General features: G+C 38.4%; 1 protein-coding gene across 1 annotated transcript in view; it reads left to right on the forward strand.

Moving 5' to 3' along the window:
- Window positions 1-15,988, forward strand: part of LOC132610761 (uncharacterized) — a 35,653-nt gene extending 19,665 nt beyond the window's left edge. The window contains exons 5-6 of the mRNA XM_060325123.1: window positions 15,601-15,653; window positions 15,910-15,988. Of these exons, the coding sequence (XP_060181106.1) occupies window positions 15,601-15,653; window positions 15,910-15,988 (132 nt within the window). The remainder of the gene's footprint in view (window positions 1-15,600; window positions 15,654-15,909) is intronic.
- The last annotated feature ends 2,006 nt before the right edge of the window (window positions 15,989-17,994 follow it).

Below are 17,994 nucleotides of genomic sequence, written 5' to 3' on the forward strand. Positions count from 1 at the left end.
ATCTTGAGTGGAAATACTTCACTTGAACCAAACCCTAGTTCTCCTCCAATGGAATTTCTTGTGGTTCTCTAACCCTTGGAAGCTTTCTAACACATTAACACTTGATTTTAGTCTTTGATCTTTGTGTTCTCTTGGAATTGAGTGGAATATGCTTAGAGAAGGGTTTTTGAGCTCTCAACACTTGTAGAATATGAAAAATGAAGTAAAAGAACCCAAGGCATCTATTTATACAAACATTGAAAATCAGCCCGTCGGAACTTCCACGGACACTTATACGGTCCGTATAATATTGTATGAGCTGTATAAATGGTCGTGGTTCACCAACCAGCAAATCAACTCCCTTATGGGAGTTATACGGACACCTTATACGGACCGTATAAAGTTATACAGACCGTATAAGTGGTCGTATAACTCCATTTCTCTGAATTGGTTTTCCGTTGTTTCGTTTGATCTCCAATCCTTATGGAACCTTCTTAACACTTGTATAATACTTCATTAGCCATACAAGGCTCTATGTCATCCCTTTAAAACATCACCACATAAACATTAGCTAAATCATAGCGGAACCTTTCCGAACACGACTTACGTTTCGCTCCCTTCAACAAACTAGACTTCACATATTCCTAGAACTTCAAAATCTAATTGTATGACCCTCAAGCCATCTAATCCTTCGCTTAACCTCGTAGGGATTTCATAATCACCTTAAGCTCACATTAGCCTATCCACAAGGCAATACATACAGAATTTCCGAGGTGTAACACTTTGTATGTGTAAGAGGCTTACTAATCCCAACAATTATGGCAAGGAATCTTTCATACTTGACCACCAAGTTATTTCCCTAATTCTGCAAATCCTAGTTGTTTTAGGTCTTGCCCTGGAACATGTTCACGAACCTGTTTCATCCACCTGGTTAGTCTTTCTCTAAATCTCTACACTGTCTGAGATGAAACATGTTTATAAACTTGTTTCATCATCCCTTTCACGTTCATACTTCTGACTTCTTCTTAAGTCTGTTTTTGGTATGGATGATAGAACATGTTTGTTGACACATAATTTTTGACCTCCCATAATTTATTTTAATTACTCAGAGTCCTTAGATAATAAAAAAAATAAACTATGCACCTTAAAGGGTCTAAATAGATTTTCTAAAATTGTTCGGGTCAATATTTTACCCTTTTAAATTGAAAAAAAAGGGATCTTCCTGACAATATAAATGTCAGGCCCCAAATCTGGAGCGGCGTGAACGGAACTCGATGCCAAACTAGGCCCGAGCGAACCACTCTAAATCTGAAACTCTACTAAGGGCTACCTCCACACACATAATACCAACAAGCCGGCGAGGCCGTAATCTGGATATATATATATATATATATATATATATATATATATATATATATGTACACAACTGAGCAAGCCGACGAGGCTGCTATGTAGCTGAACAACAAAACTGAGAGCCAACAAGGCAGCATAACATCCCAACTACATACAACTGTCTACAAACCTCTAGGGAACACGAGCTGCAGAAAGGATAGGACAAGACCCCGTCATACCCTTATATATATACATGTCAGAATAGTATACCAAAAAGGACTGCAGCTCCGAACCAAGTGGAGCGCACTGAATGTAGCTGAGTGGAAGGCCTATTGAGCTGGATCGACCTGCGGGCATGAACGCAGCGCCCCGAAACAAAAAGGACGTCAGTACGAAACAATGTATCGAGTATGTAAGACAATAGATAACTGAAACTGAATTGAAAATGTAATGATTTGGAGGCCAAAAAAATGCTCTGAATATCTCACCTGACATGTCTCATATGAAATGCAATATAATACTATTATATATCGCACTGACCAAGTGGCCAGGCAACTGAAAAATTCTCACTGACCCATCGGCCAAGCATTGTCTCACTGACCCGTAGGCCAGGCATTCTGTCTCACTGACCCGTAGGCCAGGCATTCTATCTCACTGACCCGTAGGCCAGGAAATCTATCTCACTGACCCGTAGGCCAGGCAATCTTTCTCACTGACCAAGTGGCCAGACTAAAAAAAATGTTTCACTGACCAAGTGGCCAGGCTAAAGAAAAATATATATGTATATCATGCATATGCGGGATAACACTAATACTGTAACATGTCTCTTCTGTCTCTTCTATAAACTCAAGGACATAGGGCGAGGACATGGCCCCTCAGAAGGAACAACATAACACTCGAAAACTATCCCACAATATGACAAGCTCTACTTTGACAAATCCCTAGTCATAAGGTTCTTTACGCTCCTACCATATATGGAATCATGCCAAGAAAAGAAGGAACAGCCTTAACATACCTGGAAGTTCACTTCTCGACTTTCCAACCTACTTCCGATCTCGCAATCTACATATAAAATCAGTCATTCTATTATTAGGCTTATTGTCATATATTTGTCTTACGCCTTCAAATGAAATTCTTTTAAAATCTGCCGACATTCAGACAGCATCTCCCTTGTTTATATCCCTAGCCCGAATTTACAATACCAACAACCAACAATAACAATACCAATACCAACATCAACAAAATCATTATCAATATCAATATACTCCATAAAACATCCCACACGATGTTTACCCAATTTCTCAACCAACCAATTCATTATACGGCTATTTAATGACTCTATCTTCATAAGTAAACCGAAATCAATATAAAAAAGAAGAGATTCATACCTTATTCTCACTAGATCCGCAAGATCTTCAATATTTGCTTTGGATCGAAGCTGAAATTCACCGCAAAACGATACTACAATCACAATAACACGTTACCCGAGCCTCGATGTAATACTCCGCCACTTGAAATCACTTACAAACCCTCAACTTTATGATATACACACACCCCTATATGTTTGCTGAGCTTTGGGAAATATTTTGGGTGGAAATGAGGGGGGTTTTCTCCTTATATAGGGTGTTTAAGTCAGTTTCCACAGACTTAAAATTTACCCTTCACATTCGCGAAGGGTTAATTCCTTCTCCTCTTCGCGTTCGCGGCCCTTTGGTTGCGTTCGCGAAGGGTTAATTTCTGCTCTGGCGGCCTAACTTGTAATGTCCATAACTCTCTACTCCGATGTCCTATTGACGAGCGATTTGTTGCGTTGGAAACTAGACTTCATGAACTTCAATTTAGGCTTTTTCTTTGCTCCAAAAATCCTCATATACTAAAATATATTCTTTCTCCAAGTTGGACCAAAATTGCCCTTCATATTTTCTCCAAAGACCAACAAACTTAATTTCCTTGATTCACTTGCCCTCCAATCTTTCCGTAGCTTATTATATGAACTTAAACCCTCATACCATAAGATAAGTGTCACGACCCAACCGGAGGGCCGCGACGGGCACCCGGTGCTAGCCCACCCGGGCACCCCCTTAGCATACCTTTACATTCACATCTAGGTGAGCCACATAATAAATCATATAGTTCTATTCATCAATCATGCTAGTCCCACTGATAACAGTACCTTTATATCATCATTGACATCTATGCCCATATCAATGTACATAAGCCGACGAGGCTAACATAATGAAATCCAAAATATAGGCCGAAAGGGCCAGACACATCTAACCATATACACATGTCTACGAGCCTCTAAGGAGAGTATGTCATAACATATAGGTGGGACAGGACCCTGCTATGCCCATAAATATATACACAAAAGAATGAGTACCAAAAGCTTTTGCTCCGAAAGAAATGGAGCTCCGCTATGTAGTCCCTGAGAATGTAGGTATGGATCAAGTCTGTCTCCCTGGCCACCTGCGGGCATGATGCAGCGTCCACAAACAAAAGGACGTCAGTACGGAGAATGTACTGAGTATGTAAAGCATAATCAATATTAATATAGAAGCATAAGAAATAACATAAGATGGGAGACAGTAATATCATCGTCATAAGCACTTACTTGTCTTTCATAGGGACTTTCCATTTCTAACGCGTATTTGTGTACATACATCCGTGTCCGTATCCGTTTCACATTCGTACTCGTACTCGTATTCATATACATATCCTTAATCGTATTCGTATCATATCCGTATTCATACTCATATCTATATCATATAAGTATCCACATTATGTACATATCCATATCATAAACATATTTATATCATATACATAACCATAGCATATACATAGCATGCCCGACCACGAAGGTTTGGTGTTTCATACATTCTTGGCCAACCAAGGCTCAAGGTTACACATACCTGGCCCTACCAAGTCTTCAGGGTTACATCTACCTGGCCCAACCAAGGCTTCAAGATTACATCTACATGGCCCTACCAAGGCTTCAGGGTTATCCGTACCATCTGCAGAGGTGTGCGCGAGTTACGTAAATAGATACATATCCTACCCGGCCTCATAAGCTCGGGGTTCCATAATAGTCATACATAGATACACATACATAATAGCTCATAAGCATCTTACTATTATCATCACCATCATTATCGTCATCATTATCGTCATTGCTATTATCATCATTATCATTATCGTTATCACTACCATCGTCGTTCATTACATCTATCCTTATAGGATTACTCGTCATATGAGGAACTTAGTACAATCGTAATACATATCGAGAGTCATAAGCTTAGTAGCTTTTGAAGATAGAATCATTTGGAATACGTCATAGACTTACAGAAGATTTAGATGATTGGCCAAAGAACCATGCCTTATGAAAGAAAGGGTTAGCCTTACATACCTTTCCGTTCCACTATTCTACACTTGCACGTTCTCCTCCGAAGCTCACGTTTCTACCTTCATTAAAGTCATACTATCCTTAGAAATCAACGGCTAGCATACACGACTAAAGCTAGAGAAAATCGGACAGCATCTCCTTTGCTTAAAAGACGTTCCTCCATATCGTAAATCCACTCCCAAACGTCAACAATACATTCAAAATATCATAACAATAGTATTTATTTATCCACATTTATCTATATTTTTCAATTTGCTTCCAATCACCCATATCCATGGTCATATCACACGATTACCTTCATTCACATACAATGTCTATCTCATGTTCTTGATGTCATTTATAACATATTCGTTTCACAACACATCAAGAATTACGACTCAATTCAAGCTACTACTCACAAACATCACTATTCTCACATTCAAGACCCATTTTCTATATCCTTTTTACATTCCAAGTGTTTCAACTTTCAACTACCTTAAACAACATGTAAATACCATAAAACTTACCTTAGATGTTGTAGTAACAAGCTTCGGGTGGGAATACTTCTCTTGAACCAAACCCTAGTTCTCCTCCAATGGAATCTTTTGTGGTCCTCTAACCCTTTTTGTGGTCCTCTAACCCTTGGAAGCTTTCTAACACATAAACACTTGGTTTTTGTCTTTGATCTTTGAGTTCTCTTGTACTTAAGTGTAATATGCTTAGAGAAGGGTTTTTGAGCTCTTAACACTTGTGGAAGATGAAAAATGAAATAAAAGAACCCAAGGCATCCATTTGTACAAACACTGAAAATTAGTCCGTCGGGACTTCCACGGACACTTGTACGGTCTGTGGAACATTTCACGGCCCGTACAAGTGGTCGTGGTTCACCGCCAGGATACCATCATCTCTGCTGGGCATTCTACGGACCATTATACGGTCCGTGGAAAGTTTCACGGTCCGTGAAACATGGTCGTGGAACTCACAGCTTTTCCGAAGTTGTTCTCGTCGTTTCGTTTGATCTCCAATTCTTATACAACCTTCTTAACACTTGTTTAATGCTTCATTAACTGTACATTAGGCTCTATATCAGCCCTTCAAGACATCATCACATAAACAGTAGCCCAATCATAGCGGAACCTTTCCGAACACGACTTAAATTTTGCTTCCTTCAACAAACTAAAATTCGCATATTCATAGAACTTCGAATTCTTATTGCATGCACCTCAAGCTATCTAATCCTTTGCTTAACCTCATAGGTATTTCATAATCACCTTAAGCTCACCTTATCCTATCCACAAGGCAACACATACGGAATTTCCGAAGTGTAACAATAAGCGCATATAATCTCGTATATTCTTGGAGGTAACTCCAATGTCCATACTTAAAACAACCAACACAATCACAACATTCAAAACTACAGGGTGTAACATTCTCTCCCCCCCCTTTTAAAAACATTCATCCTCGAATATTGTAGTTGTGGGCTTACAATGTTATCATTGGTTTCTTGAAATGGTTTTCTTTCCTTAGACCCTGATCTTCACACGTTTATAATATGAGCTCATCAGCCTTCTTTCATATTTTCCTATTTCTTGTCAAACTTCTCCATTAGTTCCATGTCCTCATGTCTTTTTTTGTAAGTAGCCAATGGTCAGCCGATGTCCCGTTATTGTTCTGTCCCCATTAAGATTATCCTAGCTCATGATTGCGATGGCTTGCCGCCGATCTGGGAGTACCCTTAGTTGTTGTACCCTTTTTACTTGCTCTTTATTTTTCTACTAATAAACAAACTCTCTTGTTCGTACGTTTCCTTTCTTGCTTCTCTGGTACTATTTTAGATTATCCCTTTTTGTACTATTTGACCTTATATATTTACATACTATATCATCTCCTTTTGATTCCTTGGTCGGACTTCTTGATTCCTTACAATATCAACATAGTTCCACCTATGGCAGTGCCCAGATGATTCGCAATAGCATTTCCTTGCTGATGACTTATTATTCTCAGTGATTATTTTACTTCAGATTGTCCATCCAATATATCAACAATACCATAGCCAAGAGATTTATATTCAAATTGTACTCAAACAAGAACAGACTACTTTCCATGGTTAGTCTATAACAACAACCGCAACACCATATCTCATACGCTTGTGTACGATGCTTTCTTGTCATTATTATTATCTCTCATAGCAAAATTATATTCATAACATACTAATAATTACAAGTTTACCTAATTTACCACTCAAAATACCTTCTTATTCAAAAATGAATAGGAAGGTATAGTGGCACACCCCAGTCCTGATAGGGCATGATGGGCACCCGACCCCATACTCAGGGCCGAACGAACCCCTTTTAGCTCTCGTTATGTTCATAACCTCACTGGACTCTTGAGTTACGAAATGAAATGCATAATAAAAAAACTTGTCAAAACCATTCTTTTCGTCGTTCTCAAATCAAGTAAAATCTGTAATCATATGGAATTTGTAACATAATGCATAATGGTACGACGGCTTGCAGAGCCGCTTACAAGACTGACATGCTATACACGTGACTCTGTCTGCAAAGTCTCTAACATAAATCAAGATACCATAATCATGAATACTCTGACTCGGCAACACTCCGGAAGGAAATGGAGCTCGCCAATCCAGCTGGTACATCTCCTAGCAATGTCCTCTACTCATCTGTATACACCTGCGTGGCATGAAACGCAGCCCCCGAAGAAAGGGGATCAGTACGAGCAATGTACTGAGTATGTAAGGCATGAATAGTAACATAGTAAAGGATGTAAAGTATAAGTAATAATAGAATGGGCATATAGGGCATACAGTAAGATAAAAGAGTAACCTGTACAATGAATGCCTTTTGGCGGTACCATGCATGCTGAGTGCTGCGGAACGTGCATCCCGATCCATATATATACATATATACATAGTAATACTTCCTTTGAAAAACGTTTCTGTTTCATATATATAGAAAATAGAACATATCATATTGCCGAGGCGTCGACTCCGATCCATTTAGCCACATATATCCCGCGTCCGGGCATCCCGCGTCCGGGCATCCCGCGTCCGGGATGATTTCATGTCATATACAGATACATGTATCGTGTGCATATCCCAGCGTCTATAGCGCTCTGGCCCTTTTTCCCATCTTCCCCGTATACATATACATATACATATATCATATAGCAGCATGCAGGAGAGCCCAAAGAAAGTCATGTATCTATCGGAGTGACGTAAGGTCGGTAACCTCCGATTATATATTATGGAATAGTCATCGTGGCCTTGTCTCACCTTGAAGGAACAATTATTATAAGGTGAGACTATCAACGAAGGATAACATTAAGAGACCGTAGAATAAGATCACAAATCTCATAAGGCGTCAAATCATATACTTCAGAATCTTTAAAAATAGTCGTCATCCATGAATAAAATTGGGAAATCAAGAGATAGCTCAACATTCTTATACCGTCTTTCAAATCGTGAACTTAGAACCTTTAAACATGAAATCATTCTCATCATAGAAATATTTTCATCCTTGACATCATCATTGTCATTGTAAAACATATTCATCGTTGTTGTTATAAGAGCTTACAAAATCATAAACCTCTGTTTTGGGAGAATACGGACACTTTGGAAAAACATTTACGAGTTATCGGGAAGAGAATCATGCCTTGGAATCATAAGCATCTAACTTTTGAAAACAAGGAAGATATGGAAACATTTATGAAGTCATAACATCGGAATCATGCCTTCGAAAGAAAGGGACGAGCCTTAACATACCTGTTCCACCTCCTATTAGCTATGCTTATTTGTCCAAGCTCGCTAGTCTACATTCAAGAGGATTTACACAATCATTAGACTCATCGTTATACGCTTATCTTAGTCCTTCGAATAAATTCATTTATAATCTGCCGAAATTTCGGCAGCATTTCCCTGTTTATATGCCTAGCCCAAAATTACAATTCAGCAACCAATCAACAACAACAATAATACCAACATCAACAACACCATTATTCATACCAATATATTCCATAAACATCCCACACGATGTTTTTCTCCATATACAACAACAATATACACTTCTTTCCATCCCAATCAAGGAGTATAATCTCATCAACACACCAACAATGTTAGATACCATTTTTATACGCATAAATCAGTCCATCCACACGGCCAAAACATGTTCAAAACAGCCCATAAACACAACAACTCAACACAACACTTTATGACCCTTCCTTCATAACTATTTTCATTTTTAAAGCTTGCTAGACCTTCAAATAAACTCAACACAAGAGATGGGATGAATAACATACCTTATATTTGAAGAAACGCAGCCACATCAACTCTTTCCAACACCAAGCGTAAGTAGAAGCAATAATAATCACCTTTCACGGACTAGTTTGGCGTAATTTTGTTAAATTCTTGGTTTATCGGACTATAATGTTTGGGGGAGGTGTGGAGAATTTTCTAGGACCTTTGAGAATGTTATTATGTTGAAACAATGAGGTTGAAGGGGGTATTTATACCCCTGTTAGGTCGGTTTCACCGACCTCCTCGTGTGGGGCCCGCGGAGCCATTTTGGCCCATTTTGGCAGCTTAGGGTCTTACTCTTAAAATGGCCATAACTTTTGATCCCGACATTGTGTGAGGGTCCACGACCTATGGTTCGAAAGATAATTCAATTATCTACAACTTTCATTCTTTGTGTTTTTCCAAATTCCAAACTTATAATATCGTTTTGGCCCCTCGAAGTCGGATCATCCGAAAACGTTTCCTTAAATCATCCTTTTAGAGGGCTTATGCCCATTTTTGGCTTATGGGTCCTTCTAACGACTTGCTCAACTTTCCATATACTACTCGTATGTCTCTTCATATGTCCTTTATAACGCTCCGACGTGTGGGTCCCACTTAGCTTGCCGCGACGAGGGCTTTTCATCAAGTGCCATATGAACCAATTCACCCCATTGGGTCTCCAGATGTCATATATATGTTATTATTACATTCTTATAATATAACCTCCATCCCGACTCTGAGCCTCAAATTTTGTTCAGCGCGTTCGCACCGTATTGGCCCTAGGCCCTCTGCGCGTTCGCGCAGACCATTTTTCCTGGTCTACCAGCCCGACTTGTAACGTCCATATCTCCTTACCCCGATGTCCGATTGAGGAGCGGTTTGTTGCGTTGGAAACTAGACTTCCCGAACTTCACTTTTAAACTTTTGTTTCACTTCAAAACTCTTATAATCGTAACACGAGTACCTATGATCTTGCATCTTCTCGATACCAATTCCGATGTCTGCGATTGAATAGTTAATGCCTCACAAATCTCAACATACAGAAATTACGGGGTGTAACACATAGCTTAGTACATAAAACCTTTCCTCCACATAAAAGGCACCATGGCACTTCTATAAGTCTGTGGGGGCACATGTTTATTACATAGATGCCTTATGATATTATAGATTTTACCATTGGGCCAAGGTTCTACCATTAGACCAAGGGGGGCACAGGTTGAAACCAACTATTTTGCCACAATGACTTACTAAAACTGAGTGATAAATCTGTGTATACAATTGGCTGTTTTAGACACAAATGAGGATAGCTTAATTAGAATAAGTTCTAAACCATAAGCTGAATCACTAAAAGAACATTAGAACCATTTAAAGCTTCTCTTTAGACAGCATAACTGGTCTCTGCCTCTTTCCATTGTCTGAACTATAGTGTACACAAGCTCTATATGCCTGCCTATCTCCCTTCTTCTGTGAGATTTGACTGAGATTTAAAAGGGTGCTCCTGTGCTGTCTTTGAATATTAAAGTTTTTTACATCATGTTCAGCTTATGTTGCACTTGATTGTTTAAACTATAGTTTCTGAATTCTACATTGTTGCCTCTTGATTGATATAGATAACCCTTTCCCTATGGCCCTTCCTTGTTTGTGACCATATTTTTGCTATCTAGCAGTGTCTAACATTGTGAGTAATGAGGTGTCTGAGTGAACTTTGCATCTGTTCTGTAAATTGCCAAAGGTTGGAGTTTCATACCAGACCTATGAGAATAATTCACCAAATGCTTAGCTGATTAGTTTGGACTTGAGTGTGCCTTAATTTAGGATTGATATCCCCTGATTAGGAAATTTGAGGAGAGTTAGGAAGGTAATGATAATGGCAGAGATATACAGGATGTATACTGTCTGATTTACTATAGGCATACATGTATATATATATGGGGGTTTAGGATAGATGAAAATGGAGGACCTTTAAACTTCAAACCCTTTGTTGAAATACTGGTATAATTAAGTGATCCATTGGGAATAGATTCTAGGGATAGGATTTAGAGGCTAGATACATAAAGCATGTACAGGTTAGTGAAAAGAGAGAGGGGTATACATATGATATACACTTGATATACACATCATATATGTATATCAGGGATGTATTATGTGTATATGAGTAAACAAGTCAGTCGTATATAGAGCATATACAAATGGAAAAAGGGATGGAAGCCTCATCTAGGCCTCAACTTATAATTCAATCTCCATCTAGCAGGCAGTTTGGGCCTGGCCCAATTTAGACTCAGCTAAAAAATAGACTAGACTTCACCCAGTCCCAAGGGCAAGAGATAAAGAGGATAATTCTGTTTTGGTTAACTTTGTGAATAAGTGTTTTTCTTTTTGGAGTTATTTTGTTATCTTATACCATCATATTACAGTATCTATTTTGGTCCCCATACTATGGCCTTGAGTTTATTTTCAATGTTGTTTGCAGTTAAATTATTTCTGCATATGGTGATACTTGTGCATGATTATGGGACTCAGATTTATTCTTTGGCAATACTGGTCTGGGGACTTGAGGTGATTTGGACAGGGTGGCGACTACTGTTTTCCCTTTGTGTTGTGTAGGTCTCGACCAGTAAAGCCAATAGCATAATCAAATGCCATAATTATGTAACTTGTAAGAGTTTGATATATATGTGCATAGTTATACATATGATAAGTTCAGAAAATTATAAACTAACCGGGTTCCTTTTTCCTTTTTTTCCCCTCACCACATGATCACTCGGGTCAAGATCAGCATGCCTATTGGCCCAATAAGGAAATTTTTTCTCCAAAGATAGAATTGAGTAGCTTGGTGCGCAGAAGGCCCAGCCCTGGGGTGAGAATGGCCAAACTAGGGGCCTGGTACGCCCCTAGTCTTTCTTTATCCTTTATTTTGTTTCCATTTCCTTCATTTGAGTTTTGTATGTGCTTGTACAAAACTTGTAAAAAACTCATTTCATATAGTGGAATCCCTATTGTATGAACTAGTTGTCTTAGGATAACGGTATCTACGCCGTTTAGATTGACGTTAAGTTCCCAAAATAATTTTTTCAAAACCCGGATATAGCATAACGATTTTGTCAAAATCAAATGGATGATCAGCCGAACAACTTTGACACAAGATAACAAGAATAAGAGGAATTTTCAAAGTCACAAAAGGTTGCAAATATCATTTTGAGTAAAACGGACTAGTTTTTGAAACAAAGCACACGCACATTTTTACAAAATTAAACTAAGTTTTCAAACCCAAACCAAGGCTAAGGATAAATTGTTTTGGACCGGATCCAAATAACAAATTTGGCAAAAGTTTTGGGGCTGAAAGTCCCTACTGACCTTCTCTCTTTTTAGAAAATAATAAGGACCCATAATGGGCCAAGTCCAACCAAATAATAATAAAAAGGAAAGGCTTTTTGGGCTGAAGCCCACTTAGAAATGAAAGTCTCTGTGATATTAAGATTTTAAACAAAGTTTCATGCATGAGTTTATTTGGGTAAAATGGACGGGACCTTTAATGGAGAATTATATTTTTTTTGGCTATAAACCCAAATCCGAGACCAATTTTATGGATTTAGACGTACGTTCTTTAGTATAAATACGCTTCAGACAAAACATTTGTATATACAAGTTCTTAGATAAGGCAATTCAAATGTATTAAACAGATCGATCCAAACGAAGTATGGGTTAAGCATGGACAAAGTTATGTACTTAAATATAACAATTTTATATTCTTTAATAAACGACATATATAAAAGGATAAAAACTTTTATATACTCTCTTTACAAACAAAATATACCACCCTTATATATAAAGGGAGACTATTTTACCCGGATGTTGTAAATCCAAATCTAAGTACCCCATCTATAAAGGGAACATGTTCAAACTCTTTTTTTCTCAAAAAAAAAATGATATGCAAATGACAAGATTTTTGCAGGAATAAACAGTTCATGCAAATACTCATACATTGAAATTCGAAGGTCAACCGTATAGTACATATCCTTAATACTAGGGTGCCTAACACCTTCCCTAGGAGATCACCAGAACCCTTACCTAGAACTTTGGATTACGAAAGATTTTTCACGGTGTATGAATAAACCCTTCACCCTCGGTTTTCCTAATTTCCTAAAAATTAGGTGGCGACTCTTTTAATAAAACAAAGTCTGAAAGAGCACCAACAAGTTCTTAGTAGCTTTTCCGAGCACTTATCCCCCCCCCCCCCCGCCCCGCAAAAATGCGAATCGTTACAATGTTGACAGACCTGTTTCATTGATCATTTGTAGCTCTGTGTTTGTCTTCTTCACATACCTTTATTAATTACTGGAATAAATCATGTCTTCAACCATGACTCACTCTTTGACTTCTGATTTTGTTCTTGCTCATTAATGGAGCATGTTTGCAGACCTGGTTCTTCTGTTAACCTGATTCACATGCTTTGTCTGTAAACTCTTTAACTGAACAATTTCTTCCTCTGAATATTGTCTTCTGAGTCTGAGTCTGAGTCACTTAACCTCTCCTCTTCTTTATTATCTCACCACTGCTGGTTATTCATCCACTGCAACTGATTCCTCTACTGTACTTGATGACTCCTTTGGTATAGAACATGTTTTGCATACTCGTTCTATTTCTTCAATGAACTGCTCCTAGAACAGAATCTGTGTTTATGTCCTTCTTTGCTCGTCATGTGCATATGTGATAGAGCCTCTATATTGACTATTCATTCTGCTCTCTGATTTGATTTCTACACTGCACTTGTCTTTGCACATATATTCCGTTGTTCATAAGTCTTCATTTTCCTCTGCTGCTTTATTAAAATGGAATATTTCCTTAGACCTGTTCTTACCATTCTGTGCTGACTACTTCTTTAGACATTTTATATTTTTCGAAACTTCTACTTCACCAGCTTTCCTCAAATGCTTGCCCACACCTTATATATTATCACTGTGCTTTCTTGCTTGGAGCTTTCACCATGCCTTTAAACTGGTTTACTTGTTCAGGTCCTTGCTTTGTCAATCATTACCATATGTGGCTAGACCTGGTTTATTCATTGTGCTTTCTTACTTGTTATAGGTCTTTACTTTGTTAATCATCAAAACTGCACATATGGCTTTATGCCAACAATACGCATACTTGGGCCTAATGCCACAAAATTGTGCACTTATAATTGAGCCAAAGGTCATAGTTTATGAACACAGTTGAAACAGGTGATTCTCATGTTCAGTAAAAAAGGGTAAAGATTATGATTCCCATGTTCAATTCAGTTATCTTTATGCTTCAGTTTCAGTTTCAGTATTCAGTTATGACTACTGTTATCATTTCGGATGCCCATTCCCCCGAGGCACCCCACAGCTAATTATTATTTCAGTTGTTTTACATACAAGTAAAATTAAAATATAGTTGGTTTACATACAAGTACAATTCAAATATACTTACGTCCTTTTTTGCTCGGGGCCTGCATTTCACGATGCAGGACTGACTTATAAGACGACAGATCTGTTCGTTACAACCTCACTCATATCAACTGCTTGGTTATCCTCAGTAGTCTTCGGGGCATTGCTCTCAATTCCATTTATTCGATTATATTAGATAGTCAGGTATGTCGGGGGCCTTGTCCCGGTAAATTATCACGCCCCAAACCCGACCCTGACACAACAGGCATCTGATGCTATGAACAACACCGGAAGCACATTATAAAATCAATAAACGTTTAATCTCTTTTGATAATCTTTCAATATTTATTTAAAACAGTCATTTATGGCTAACTAAAAGCATACTAATACTTTAAAAAAATCAGCGCAAGTTTAATATGAATAATCAATTATAAGACGTGGAAAATGCCTCAATAAGTCGTACTAGACTTTCAACATCTACCCACAACACAACATCTAACTATGGAGCTTCTAAGAAATATAAACAGAGTCGAACATATCGGGATGCAGCCCGGAACTAAAACAATAAACTAGATAGATGGAGTGTCCAACGAACAAGGGTGTGGGCTCACCAGTAGGTTTAGAACACAACAAGTTCTCATACTCCGTACGCATACCACGAACCTGCTCTTCTTTGTTACCCAACATACCATTATGCGAGATTGTCCATAGAGGGGTGGTAGAGGTGTAGTTCGGCTGACAGGATCTGCAACTAGTTCTTCGTTATCGGTAGGCCCTCCTGGCCAGGGTTCTCCGACACCAGCCAATCGTGGTAGAGGAAGAGGTGGATCATCCAATCCGAGCGGTCCTCAGAACCGCATTTATGCATTGGCTGGTTGACAGGATCTTGAGTCATCACCTGATGTTTTCACAGGTATAATATCAGTCTCCTCCTATGATGTATATGCATTGATCGATCCAGGTTCTACGTTGTCACATGTTACTCCTTTTATTGCTGGTAGGTTTGGGGTGGAACTTGAGTCGATTACACCTTTTGAGGTGTCTACACCTATTGGTGATCCCGTGATAGCTAGACGAGTATACAGAGTTTGTGTAGTTATAGTCAATAATCATCATACTGTAGCTGATTTAATTGGGTTAGATATGGTAGACTTCGATGTTATTATAGGAATAGACTGGTTGGCCTCTTGTTATGCTAATGCTGATTGCAGAACAAAGATGGTCTAGTTTCAGTTTCCAGAAGAGCCAGTGCGGGAATGGAAAGGTAATACAACTTCGCTGAGAGGTAGGTTTATTTCCTATCTCAAGGCAAAGAAGATGATCGCAAAAGGTTGTATTTACCATATAGTTCGAGTTCAGAATACACAAGTAGAGTCACCGGCTCTTCAATTGGTTCCAGTGGTTAATGAGTTTCCAGATGTGTTTCTAGACGAGCTTCTAGGTCTTCTACTAGAGTAAGAGATTGACTTTACTATCAATGTTTTACCAGATACTAAATCGATATCTGTTTCTCTTTATAGGATGAAACCTGCTAAGTTGAGGGAGTTGAAGGAGCAATTGAAGGACTTTTGTTATACCTCGATCTTTCACATACGTTAAAGTTTTGTTTTAGGTCAGTTGTCGTAGGTTCATATTGAAGATGATTTGGGAAGTTGTGTGTGAGGACTATGGGGGCATCTCGGAGTTGTATAAGTTCTTAAACATGTTTGGAAAAGAGTATGAAGGTTGGACATCAAATGAATCGGAAAGAATACATTTCGTCAAAAAATTAGACTGAGACTATTTCATGGCCACTTCCATGGACCGTGAATAATTTCATGGGCCATGAAAATGTTGGTTGGCCACTGTGAAATGGTGGCAGTGAGGTAGAGTTGTTGGAGTGGTTTCACGGCTAGTGAAATAATTCACGGTACGTGAAAGTGACCGTGAAAATGAAGCGTTGGAAATTTTGCCCTTTTGTTTTAAATTGATTGACTGGGTTTGGGTCCATTATTTTTCACCAAATTAGATCCCTATCCCTATCCCTCTCCAAGCTTTCTCAACCCTTCCTAATCACCCATAAACATTCCAAATCATATTAAGAGAAGATCAAGTATAAAAACCCTAAGCTAGTTCATAGAAGAGTGTGTGTTCTTGCTTCTAGTTGGATTGGTGGTGATTAAGTCTTGAAGAAAGTTGTGTGTGGCTAAATATCTTCAAGTATAAGGTATGTTCTTCATCTTATTACTTATGTTAAGTTGATTTGGATGTTTAGTAAGTCTTAAAGTGAAGAGAATCATGGTAGCAGAAGACATAAAGTATTGTGTTGTAGTTGGAGGCTATGGATGGAATTTGAAAGGAAGTTTTGGGCTTATGTGAGTTTAATTTGAATGTAATATTTTGACTATGGTAATGTTGAGGTTGTTATTGGTGTTTGGGTGTTGTTTTGAAGTTTGGTGGAAGTAGATGATATAGGCGAAATGCTGCCCAAATTTCGTTAGCTCGCCTATTAGTTTAGTTTGACCTTGTAAGTGTTTCAACGACTTAACCTTAGCGTGAATCATTTTGAATGTAGATTGTCTAGCTCAGGAGGATAGACGTTAATTGGTTAAGTGGACGACGAGGTATGTTAAAGCTGTCCCTTTCCTTCTTTTAGCATGATCCTTATAAACAAAATGTACACGTAATGTTGATCCATAATGGCTCTACTCTTAGAATTAGGGATGATCCATTTGATTCATGTTCTATAATGTTATCTTCAGAAAGTTTTTCTGAGATCTAGTATGGTCTCTAGAATTACTTGTACCCTTACCATGTTTTGCATTTCATTGCATTGCATTTTATTTATACATATGTAAATATAGACCCAAGACCCCTTAGGCGTTATATACACTTATATATATATATATATATGGGGTATGGGGAAGGTGACGGTGTTATATACGCACTACCACCTAATCAGCTGGTCATATGATGAAACGATGATGATAATAATGATCCCCACAGAGGCCGATACGATACGATGGGATGCACAAAGAGGCTTGACAGGCGTTATATACGCATATATATATATGTATGACCTCATGCATTTATGCACAGTATTTATGCGTATCGTTAACTCTCAGAGGCAGTCCAGACGTATAGGTTGCATCCATTTACCCTATATTTTCTTATGTCTCTCTTATGTTTCTCTCATGCCTTACATACTCAGTACGTTCTCCATACTAGTATCCTTTTGTTTGTTGACGCTGCGTTCATACCCGCAGGCAGACAGAGAGACAGTTCGGACCCTTAGGCTGTCTTCTCAACGGTTGCATAGGAGCACTCCACTTGTTTCGGAGTTTTAGTTCAGCTTGGTATGATCCTTTTAGGTATATTTGGGCATAGAGGGGTCCTGTCCCGTCCTCGTTATGTCATGCACTTCAGTAGAGGCTCATAGACAGAGATGTTCTATGGTCATCTTGATTCTCTTTTGTTGTATCATTACCTATGGTAACCTTATCCCCTTATACATTTGGGTTGAATTTGATTACGTATAAATGCATATATCTTTTGGGCTTGTGTCCCTTACAGCTTATGACATCTATTAGTCAGTATCATGGCCCAAACTAAGGTATGGTTATGTA

This window comes from Lycium barbarum, chromosome 1 (genome assembly GCF_019175385.1).
Source record: "Lycium barbarum isolate Lr01 chromosome 1, ASM1917538v2, whole genome shotgun sequence".
Lineage (NCBI taxonomy): Eukaryota > Viridiplantae > Streptophyta > Magnoliopsida > Solanales > Solanaceae > Lycium > Lycium barbarum.